The sequence below is a fragment of the Lepisma saccharinum genome, chromosome 21, assembly GCF_977018435.1.
Source record: "Lepisma saccharinum chromosome 21, izLepSacc3.1, whole genome shotgun sequence".
Classification (NCBI taxonomy): domain Eukaryota; kingdom Metazoa; phylum Arthropoda; class Insecta; order Zygentoma; family Lepismatidae; genus Lepisma; species Lepisma saccharinum.
In genome coordinates this window covers 38,052,249-38,064,646 of record NC_139249.1, presented here as the reverse complement: position 1 = coordinate 38,064,646, position 12,398 = coordinate 38,052,249, and the positions used below count along the sequence as shown (strand labels likewise).

General features: G+C 37.2%; 1 protein-coding gene across 1 annotated transcript in view; it reads left to right on the top strand.

Moving 5' to 3' along the window:
• The window catches only part of LOC146004137 (glyoxylate/hydroxypyruvate reductase A-like), a 53,631-nt gene extending 44,377 nt beyond the window's left edge, over nt 1-9,254 (top strand). Inside the window, exons 5-6 of the mRNA XM_083142804.1 lie at nt 199-469; nt 6,942-9,254. Of these exons, the coding sequence (XP_082998930.1) occupies nt 199-469; nt 6,942-7,073 (403 nt within the window). The 3' untranslated portion in view covers nt 7,074-9,254. The remainder of the gene's footprint in view (nt 1-198; nt 470-6,941) is intronic.
• The last annotated feature ends 3,144 nt before the right edge of the window (nt 9,255-12,398 follow it).

Here is a 12,398-nt window from a genome sequence, read left to right as displayed (position 1 = left end):
GTATATATGTATGTTGAAAATGCAACAAACGCAAAAGACAAAATCTATTTCAGGCAGGGTCCATTACTTCCTCCACCCCAGCAAGAACTCTGATTTTATCGGTGCATATGCAAAATCTGTATCAGTGTCTATGTCATTGTCAATACAGTACGTGTGCAATCTTAAGCTTCAATTCAAATGTATTTACTTTGCTTTCAGAACTATTTCTGGACTTACTGAGGTATTGGGAAGCTGCGACTACATATGCAATGTTCTGCCAGAAACAAAAGACACAATAGGACTTCTGAATGGCGGTGTGTTGAAGCATTGTCTGCGAAAGCCCATGTTCATTAACATAGGAAGAGGGTCAGTGATCACCGAGAGTGAATTGGTACGTGCCTTAAATGAGGGCTGGCTGTCGGGAGCTGTGTTGGATGTTTTCAAAAAAGAACCTCTGCCAGAAAGTAGTCCTTTGTGGAAAATGCCTCAGGTACGTGTGCAGGGTTGGTGTAAAACTGTTGGTCATATGGTAATTGTCAGCTCACTGGTTGAGCTCATTAAGTGATCGACTTTCGATCTCGCCACCAAAGTTCTTAGATTTGAATCCCACTCTGAACATGAATATTCTTTGTAAGTGTCCTTTCATCTAATCATCCTCATCATTGTGATTAGTCAGAAGTAGCAGAAAAGTAACATTAACCTTTTGCCACCCAAGGCCTTTTTCACAGGTAAGCCTCTATTGCCCGAGCCGATTTTGAGTAAAATGCAGAGTTTCAATTAAATGAGTGTAGATTGGAAGCTAATTGCCCTAGAGAGATGAGTGATATACCATTGTACGCGGAATGAACCAGAGATTCAGACTATATGAAATTTTTGAAAATTCGGCATATATGTGGTGGGGGGAAGGGGGCTAACTCAAAATTCCAAAATTTCACAAAAACAAATTTGGTTCCCCCACCCTCCCCCCAAGAAAAAAGTACATGACAGTGTCGACATGCACATGGAAATGATCGCTGACATGTGAGGAACACAAAAATATTTCCATTATTATCATATGACCAATGTAACTTGAGTTGTACCCCCAAAAGGAATGGTCGGCACACCACTGATTCAAGCTTCAAAATGCAGCGGTACCTTGAAATGACTATAGCTCAGAAACTAAATGCCCTAGAGATATGAAAGATATACCGTTGTACGCAGAATGAATCACAGATTTAGATGATATATAATTTATGCACATTCAGCGTATATATGGAGGGGGAAAGGGGGAAATCCCCTGAAAACACTTTTTTTTAAAAAAAAAATGGGGTTTCGCCCATTCAAAATGCACGTAGAAATTATCGCTGGCATGTAAGGAACAGAAAAATATTTGCATCATTGACGTATGAACAATGTAACTTGAGTTGTACCCTCAAAAGGAATGGTCACTGATTCAAGCTTCAAAATGCAGCGGTACCTTGAAATGACTATAGCTCAGAAACTAAATGCCCTAGAGATATGAAAGATATACCGTTGTACGCAGAATGAATCACAGATTCAGACGATATATAATTTATGCACATTCGGTGTACATATGGAGGGGGAAAGGGGGGAAATCCCCTCAAAAATACTTTTCTTAAAAAAATAATGGTGTTCCCCCCAAAAAAAAATGTCAAAATGCACAAAATGCAAAATTTATGCAAATTTGGTGTGTATATATGGAGGGGGAAGGGAGAAAACCCCAAAAAATTATTTTAAAAAATTGTCACTTCACCCAAAAAATGTCCTCGCACTTGGGCACAAAACGACACCTACGCACAACATTCACGGACGAAAAGCTAGAACATAGTGACAAATGAGCGCCAATTCTTACAGCTGCTTGAAATTCTATTCTTAGACAATGCTGGGTAACCCCTGTTGCCACTTGTAGACACTTGTGCTAAAAAAAAACAAAGGTTTCCTTCAGCGCACTTCGAAATTCCATTCTCACAACGCAGATTCAAGAACCAGTCTCCCCCCCTCCTCCTCCCCCCACCCCCTCACAAAAAACTTTCATTTTGACATCAGATACTGATAAACAAGCTTCCTTCGAAAGCACTTAGCAGGAGGGAGTGAAAAGCATTGCTTTAGAACAACAAAGCCGGTCTTCCTTTGTCGGCAAAAAATTGACCTTGAAAAGAGACGCAAAAGAGAAGTCCCTTTCCCCGCCTTTCCCCCTCCATTTTCATGAAGACAAAAAAAATGCAAAAAACCATTTCTGTTAAATACATGTGTTAGGAACAATATAAAAAAATAAAATCGAAATTCTAGCCAAAAATAGAAAAGTTATAACGTAAAAACTACGACCTTGACACAGCATCTCGATCGAGACGCTTGGTTCCGTGAGGGTTACTTTTGGGTATCTCGTTCGAGACGCTTGGGCAGCAAAAGGTTAAATACCAAAAACAGGTTGATTAATTTGATTTATTTTAGTTTGCTTTTCTGCATGATGAAATTGAAATAACACTCGCAAAGAACACTCGTCCCAAGCTGGGATTCAAATTCAGGATCTCTGGCTGTGCTAACCACTCTACTGCAGAGATTGGCTAAAAAAAAGTAATTGCATGTGCCATAGTGTGGTAAACATTTTCTACCTCTCAAACTCAATTGTGAGAGGTTTTCAGGAATTTCTGGTAAAATTACACAAAAGCAAGGAATAATATGCTAGCAAGGTGAGATATGAATAGAAAGAACATTTAAACAAGAATATATTATTTCAGAGGGAGGCTTCAAGATGTAAGAAGAAAAAGGAAATCATTTTCTACCCTATGATTTCAGTAGCAGCAGTTCTAAATTTATAATTATTTATTCTCATGTTGTATCATCTTGTATAGGTTACATACATGTTCAACCTAAATGTGGTTTTGGCCCTGTGATGAACAAATAAATGAATATGAATCCTTTGTAGTTTCTGGTCATAGAAGTCAATCCTCTCCATATTCTGATCTTTAACCACTCCTATTTTTCCACCATGTTCATATCCTGTTCCCTTCTTACTCTTTTCCACCTACAACATGGTCATGTATGTCATTCGTTTGGCCTTTTTCCTTCTCCTTGTGCAGCATACGAACTTGCTAACAGTCGTTCTGGGCTTATGTAGCCTTTCCGATGACATGGTCTTAAGATCACACCTTAAACTGTAATCAAGTCCAGGCCAAATTAGCCTGTTTCAGTAGACAGTAAACAATCATTCTGGCGCTATTCTATCTCATCTTTCTCCTATCCTCCTTACAAGGCCAAATTGTATTAAGGACAATACATCTAATCTTCTTTCCCCTTATTCCACTCGCAGATCAAGAAGAGTGGAGATCGGTTTCTTTACTTGTAATTTTACCTTTCAGGCTTTTACTACACTATGCAATTTCATTAAAACTCCCGAATAACACTCAAAATTAGTATTCCTCATGTTTTTATAAGTTCAAAAATAAGCATTACGTTTCATATATCTCACCAACAAGTTATAATTTGTACACCATGATTGCTTCCACACAAAACTCACAACATTTTTCCCCACTTGACTTCTCTTGTATATTATCCAGCATGTTTGTAACTGATAGATCATTCATGATTGTCTCGATTTGACAACTGATGAAAAATAAGCCACATGTGCAGCAAGACTACATTACAAATATGAACAAACAAAGCAGGCAACGCAAAGCCAAATGTGGCTTGTACAGTGGCATATTCTCCTAAGTTAACAAATATATCACCTTTTATATAACCTTTTTCATATACCTACATGAAAATTGCGCAAAATTTGAAGTTGTCAGACTTTTGTTCTTGTTTTACTTGCATGCCTGCATTAGTGTTTTATTTCCATTATACCTAGTTAATATATATTAAATATTAGGGATGGGCCCATATGAAATTTTAGCTGATACCAATAAACTGTTGATATAAAGTATACTGAAACCGATAACCCATATTCTACCCATCTGATATAAAATGCCAAATGGTTCATTGACGTTCTTAATAAATGTATATTACCAGTGACTGCAAAGTAAAAGGAGCTGCATATCTAGACATTTTCTTTCTAAAAAGTACAAAATGTAGATTTTATGTTTATATTGCATGAAAAAATATAACATAATATTGCACTAATTGTAAGATATCTATAGATATCTTGGATCAGTAAAATTATTATGAGTACAGATTAATCTTTCCCATCCCTATTAAACATAAAGAATAAATAAGAAGTGTTGCTGTAAACCAGGTCAAATTTTCAGAATACCCCACTATACCGGGTGAGTTTTTTAGCTTGACACAACGAAATATCTCGAAAAGTACGCATCTGATTAAGAAAAAGTTCTGAATGAAATTTGTTCGTCTCGACGGGGCTCATCCAATGGTGCCAAACTCCACCCCCACCCCACCTCCTAGGGGTGGGGCAAGGGGCAACTGTAAAATCTCAAATGGGAACCCCCATTTTTTATTGCAGATTCGGATTATCCAGACAGAAATACGTAGGTTTTGTCTGAAACTGTTTTTTGGGATTTGTGATAGCTGGTGCTGTAATCGCAAAAAGTAAGATTTCGTGCAATTCTCGAGAAATACACTGTCCTCTTCGCCAGGCTTCGTGGCAGATTATGCCATGTCTGTTTGACCAGCAAACAAGCTGTAATGGTTTGTAAGATAAAACATGCAGTCCTGAAACATGCTCGGCAATCTGTTAAAAACGAGGTTAACCAATTATAAAACTGTAAAACGTTGAAGAAAGGTAATGTAGAGGAAAGATGGGTAAAGATGTTAAAAAAAATGGAAGAAGACAAAAACAAATAGGTTTGAATGTAACGAAAAAAGTGACACGGGTGGTCATGATGATAGAGGAGTTCCAAGGCAGAGGGATGACGTAATAATGCAGGAGTAGCAGGGAAAAGGAGGGGGGAAGGAGAAAGGAAGTGGGCAGGTCCAGTACCAGCCATCGGCAGCACAACATTAGCTGTGAAGACGACTACCTCGACGATCCATTCCTCGGAAGTGAGATTGTTTATTTTCACATGGTCATAGGTTTTTAAGGAGCTTTGAAATCTTCAACGTTTTACAGTTGTATAAGTGGTTAACAACGTTTTGAACAGATTGCCGAGCATGTTTCAAGACCGCATGTTTTCTCCTAAAGACCATTTGACCTTGTTTCCTAGTCAAACAGACACGGCATAATTTGCCACGAAGCCTGAAGAAAAGGACAGAAGTAGTGTTTTTCTTCCTTGACTCCATTAGTGGTTATAATGCAGGCTATAACGGTGCAAGAGAAAATTGAAATTGTACATTTATGGAGAAAGTGGCAGGAATATCAATGATGCTGTGATTTTTTATGCTCAACGTGTTCCAGACCGGGTGAGATCGCACGCTGCTTTTCGCAGAGTTGTTCAACAGTTCTCCACCGAGAGAACTGTACAAAAAAAAAAAAAAAAAAAAATGGAATCGCCGAAGAACAATTGCTGGAGAAAATAGTGAAATGGCGGTATTAGCTGCAGTAACTCATAACCCCCACGTTAGTACTCGGCAAATAAGTCGTGAATCGGGAATTTCGCAGACTACTGTGTGCCAAATACTGAAGCGTAGAAAATATCATCCGTTTCATGTTTCGTTGCATCAAGAACTTCATGGTGATGATTTTCAGAACCGAGTGACATTCTGTCAATGGGCGCTTCAGCAAATACAAGGAGACCCCAATTTCTTTACTCAAGTTTTGTTCTCTGACGAGTCGACTTTTACAAACCACGGTACGATTAATCGACACAACATGCATTATTGGAGTGTTGAAAACCTGCATTGGTTACGCCAAGTTGAACATCAGCACCCTTTGAATGTAAATGTTTGGTGTGGAATAATTGGCGATAAACTTATTGGTCCATATTTTATCGATGGGAACTTAAATGGTGAGAAATATCGAAACTTCTTGCAGATCGAACTTCCAGTATTGCTTGCAGACCTTCCCTTAGACATGCGACAAACAATGTGGTTTCAACATGATGGTTGTCCAGCACATTATTCCGTTGCAGCTCAGGAAGTATTAGATCGCGTGTACAACCGTCGGTGGATCGGAAGAGGTGGTCCAGTGTCTTGGCCTGCAAGATCGCCAGATCTTACTTTGCCTGACTTTTGTTTGTGGGGCTACACGAAGACTGAAGTTTATAACGAACTGCCAACAACGTGTGAAAACATGATTGAGCGAATCACCAATGCATGTCAAAAGATTACACCGGGCACGCTTCTCAGTTGTGTCCAATCATTCCAAGTGCGGATAAATCAGTGTATCAAAGTGGGTGGTGACATTTTCGAGCACTTATTGTAAAATGATTATTAAAAACAAGCACCCCGATGGTGAGAGGCAAGGGGACTCACCTTAAAAGAGCACCCTGATGGGATCAAAATACTGCTACTTCCACGCCGTTGTTCTTGGGTTATGCTAAATGCAGTTCAACATGCCTCACGTCATTTTGCGATTAAAAGTGCATTTTTTACCATTTCCGCAATATTTCATTTTTGCGATTACAGCGCCATCTATCACAAATCACAAATAAGTTTAAGACAAAACCTACGTATTTTTGTCTGGAGAATCCGAATCTGCAATAAAAAATGGGGGTTCCCATTTGAGATTTTAAAGTTGCCCCTCACCCCACCCCCAGGAGGTGGGGTGGGGTGTGGAGTTTGGCATCATTGGATGAGCCCCTTCGTGACGAACAAATTTCATTCAGAACTTTTTTTTGATCAGATATTTCGTTGTGTCAAGCTAAAAAAAACTCACCCGGCATAATACTATTTTTTTGCACAAAGTTTCCTATGGAAGTGGTATTTAGTGATTTTAAAGAAAAAACACGAGCAACTTATGACTATTTGTCATACAAAATCTGTACCTTGTTTCTCCCTGAAAATATGCTATTTATATGAAATGTGTTATCCATAGGCTCATCCAAATTTAATTCTTCATTTCTTCCTTCCAGGTAAAAATATCACCGCATGTAGCAGGTGTGTCAAGAGATATTGATGTGGCAGAAGTATTTGTAGAAAATTACCAAAGATACATAGCAGGGAAACCCTTGCAGCATGTTCTAGATTTTGAAAGAGGCTATTAAGTATGTTAAGCTGGGCCAAGCTGTAAGGTTAATATATTTGGAATTCGAATTTTAATGCCCTGAACTATGAAAGGTGTGGGTGTAGATTCCAGGCATGGAATTTAGTCAAAGGTACATGGCATTGCAGGTAAAGCCACTGGGATTAGTATAGATGTGTTTATTGCTAACAGTCTTGCATTTTCTCAATGATATGCTAGACTGTTATGTAAATTCTGACAAAATATGGGCTTTCAAAGCATCAGAGCAGGCATAATCTGTTCTTTACATATTTATAATAGGCTTATTTTGTTGCAAACAGTATGAATAGTTATTAGAAACAGAGTACCTGCTGTCTACTGTACAATCTTTATAATTGTCTCACTGAGTGACAAAGGAAAATATGTGTTTAATTCATGTATGTAATCATAAAATTTATTTGGACCATGTCTGGTAAAAGGCCAGATGTAGATGTGCATCTACTAGTTTCTTCTGGTAGAAAAAGACCAAATCAGCACTGTCTCAGGTATATTAGTTGTGAAACCTTTAACTATTACGATCTCGGCATCCTGCTCATCTGCATATGCAAGCAAGGATTCAAAGACTATTCAATTCTCATATACCCTATATATATCAAGCATATCATATTTGCACTGGTGTCATCTGTGGCGAAGTGCAAAACTCTTTCCAGTTAGCGTCCAGTTATTCCATAAATACCCACAGAGACCATAGACACACATCGAATTTTTTTGCAAGTGACTCCATATCTATCCTCTATACAAATTTTTCTTTGCTTCGTACAAATACTTTTTTACACCTAAGTAATTTTTTCTCCATACTGAACGTTCATGCAGAGAATTATTTTCTTTAATAATGTTTTTAAAATATTCACATAGACAAAGTTTATACCCAGTACAAGGTTCATGTCTCTATTGCTTTTTTTTTAAAAGTTATGTACGTTCAAAGTCTCTATTGCGTGACTTTTCGAACACCCTGCAGAAGAAATGGTCAATATGTGTCTTCTGGCTGCTACATCATGAAAAAAATATTTAACTATATTCGAAACATAACATTTCGAACCTCTAAACCCTTAACTGACACTACAAATGAAATAGGTTAGCCACATTTTGTGAAGAGCCAAAATTTCCGTTTCTTTTCCAAAAAAAGCCAGCTTTTTATCGGAAAAAATCCATCCATTCAAAAAAGCTGCTCTAATTGGGGGTGATTTTTTTATCCTCCTGACTCCTGCATTAACATTCAACTTTTCCAGTATATTTAATTTAAAAATTGTAATTCATTCCGATATAATAGGAGTTCAGTGAACTGTGCAAAACAATTAATTATGAGTATAGTTGTAAAGAGTTTTTGAAATTTGCAAAAAATAAAAATTAAATAAAAATGCTTGGACTTGGTACAAATATATGTGGGTCAGGACTAAGAAACATGCAAATTTGTAAATTTCTATGCTCTATTGTGACCGGTTTGTTATATAAAATGTAAATTAATTATTTCATTTAACATTGTCCATCCCGTGAAGATCAACCAGATTGACACTGCGCTACTAAAACTGTGCAAAATTTGTTGCAATTAAATCTCCCATAAATTCAATGCCAAAAGTTGGAAATCTCCCTTGAATTCATGGTCGAAAGTTGGTCACCCTAATGTCCACAGAAACAAAGTAACACATGAAAATTTCAAAGTTTTCTGGATTTTTAAGGAAGAAATGAAGATAGAGTAAAAACCAATTTACAGGGGTTATAGGACGTTGACCCAGTGTGCTTTGTCCAGCAGATGGTGTCATGTTACTTTGGTGTGAAGGGTGGCTTTCCCTGTCGAGAGGAAAACTTAAAGACAGATGTAACCAAAGAAATGTGCCATTTATATTTTAGTACTTGTGGAAGGGAAGATTCATTCAAGGGAAAAGTATCAAATGTATATCTATTAAATACCTTGATGCCAATGGGTAACAACAAGCATATAATCTTGGGTATTGCTTGTAGCATCAAGATGTCATATTATTTTTGTATGTGGTGAAGAATAACACTGTACTGTTACAAAGTGTGTATGTCTGTGTATATCATTGTGATTTATATAATGTACAAAGTGTGTATGTCTGTGTATATCATTGTGATTTATATAATGTGGAACATGCAATCCATGTTAGTCATTGTTATATTTGAAGAATAAAATGTTTTATTTTTTGATCAGTTTAAACTGGTTTTTATTATGCATTCATAGAACTAATGGGCACAAAAAGGTATACCATTTGAGAATGGGTCATACCATGTAATAAGAAATATGGCAGAAATGTACTCTCTAGAAATATCAGATTAGCTAATAGCAATATGCCCGGCACCTCCACCACGTAACATAGCCCTAACGGCTCACCACTCTCATAGCACATGTCCCCCAAAAGGGACTGTGATGAGGTACACACTTGACCGGATTCAATAAACGAAATGAAATATTGTAGATTAGGCACTCACAGGAGATGTACTACGGAGAAATTTTCAGCGAAAAATGCAGGCTCGACCAGGACTCGAACCTGGGTCTCTGGCATACTGTGCCATTGCATTTTTCGCTGAATATTTCTATGTAGTACATCTCCTGTGTGTGCCTAATCTACAATAATTAACATAGAAATTTTCAGCAAAAAATGCAGGCTCGACCAGGACACGAACATGGGTCTCTGGCATATCGTGCCATTGATCTAACCACTGAGCTACTGAGCCAGCTTGCTCTCGTCTGATTTTTCACTATTGCTGTCTAACCTGCGCATTTTTCGCTGAAAATGTCTACATAGTACATCTCCTGTGTGTGCCTAATCAAATGTTAAGAACACTCACGATAAGGATACTCAACCCAAAGAATGTAACAAGAAAGATGCAATGAATAGACTACATGCAGTTATTGATGACATACATAAACAATATGATGCAAAGCCAGAAGCTTTCAGTGGAGCTATAAACTCTTTCCACAAACATTTCAGTTTGAAGACAGAATCTAGTGTCTACACACTTACGGGAAAATTTTTGTGACACGTTTAATGCTAAGAAGGCAACACACATACCTGTACAACCAACTGCAATCATGAGGAAGTGCTCTGAAATCCCAGGAAGAAAATGTGAATTATTGGAGTGATCTAGATCATCATTCACATCGGAACACCAATATGATAATATAAATTATACATTTGGGGAGGAAACTTAAAGCACCACATTCATTATCAAACTGTGTTATGCAAAACACTTCTTTAGGTAAATAACAAATGTTCTGATTGGCTTTAGTCGTTCTGTCAAAAATCTCAAAATAGAAGCACAACATTGTGATAAATCAGACTCCATTTATTATAAAACATTTGTTAACATTTGTGTATTACAATGATTTCTTTTAAATAGGGGACCCGAAAAGTTGGGACCGGGATCGGGAAAAAATACAATAATTAATTAACACAAGTACACAGGTGGTAAAATGAAACATTGTTATTGTAGTCTAACAATACACAGCCACAACAACACTCACTCAGTCAGTAGTGCAGTCACCTTCATTGTCAATGACCATCTGCCAACGTTGGTGAGGAGTTCGATGCCTCACCTGTAGAACTGCTGTGTTTTCAGTATATGGCATTAGCCCCATACACAGCACAAATTGTTTTCGAGTTGAAGAAATCAGTTAGCCAAGTTTCAAGAACAGCTTCATTAGGAAATACTTCCTACTGCTGCACTTGATCCTCGGTTAAACTCGAATAGCAGAATATGCCGGAAATGTTCAACTTTGTCCACTTGACACTCCATCTTGTTTCGTCCCCAAAATAAACAAAATGTGATCTGAATTAGAATTCACAGTGTTTTCACAAACACAAAACTACAAACAGCAATAACAATGGAATAACTGACAACAAACTCTTTGCAACGCAGTGTTGCCAACCCATAATAAAATGCTACGAACTTATGCACCGACCCAATACATCACGACTTGCTTCGTAATGACATTTATCAGCCATTAAATTGTACATGAAACACTTGAAAGCCAGAATACAAATATTTTTTGCTGTACACAAATGTAAAGGGGGTTTGGATAATACATTTTCAATTTCAGATCGAGTTCAAGAAAGAATAGTATCATCACATTTGATGTGTGTTAAAAGATGTATTAATTTTTTTGTTTGGCTTTATGTGCATTTTAGTATGCCAAGTTCAAATGTTGAAAATTTATCATACACTTAGATTACATTTTCCAAAAAAAATTACAATACTACTATAGTTAAGTGAATGTGTATATACTGAAAAATAAAATATGAAAATAACATTCAGAAAAAAAATGTATTAAAAAAAGCTGGCTTTTTTGCAACTACTTGCTGCTTATGTCTAGCTATGAATTGTGTGCCGAAAGCTGTTATTTTAAATGTAGAAATGAGTTTCTTTTCACACTACTATCCGTGACAAAAATATTGAGCCCTCGGTTTACGTGCTTGTAAAATTGTACTCCGTGGGAGGAAAAAAGTCAAATATACCTCATTGGAAAGCTTCAAGTATCTACTTTTTAATAAGCGTTATCTGAAAATTTATCTTAACTTTGTTTTCTTGCTATAATGAAAAATTCACTGAAAAGTGTAGTTTTTCCTTCCCATTTTCACGAACTGGGAACTTAACACCATACAGTTCATAATCGACTGTACATATAATCTTGATATTTTGTGTACTTGAAGTTTGATTATTTTTGCACCTCTGTAGAAAAAATCAAATACATATTTTTACTAGATACTTCAAAAATTGACATTTTATGGAAAGGTGCAAACTTGAAATCCATAATTACAAATTCAATGAAATTGCAAAAAAACTGTTGATATAACGCATTTGATCAAATTCCAGAAGTTTGGCGTATGTACATCAAATATGGTTCCAGATATTAATTATTCTTTCGCACTCCTAATATGGTAAACAGGTGCATGACGTATGGCGGAGTGTGGCCAATCTCAGCAGATGCCTCTGAATCTCAGACTCCACGGGCAGCAGGCAACTTCCGCAGCATTGCCGCTTCACTGCGAGACTCGCACAAGTGCGTTCCGTAGAGCCGAGCCAAAGTATTGTCGCAGCATAAAATAATGAATGAAGTATTTGTCATATTGCAAATGGAGTACTGCTGTACTGCAGGGTTTTTTTCCCCATTTTTTCTAGCTTTTATCTTCATATGAACATCGTCTCATTCGGTACCCGGCAAAGGTACATAGTGGTTCGGATCCCACTTTAAACTGTATAAGTCCAGTTCCGATTAGCCTACCTGTGTATAAAGTGGACTTAAAGAGAACGTCATTTTCCCAGTATTATTTTATGTCGCACGTTTAAACAG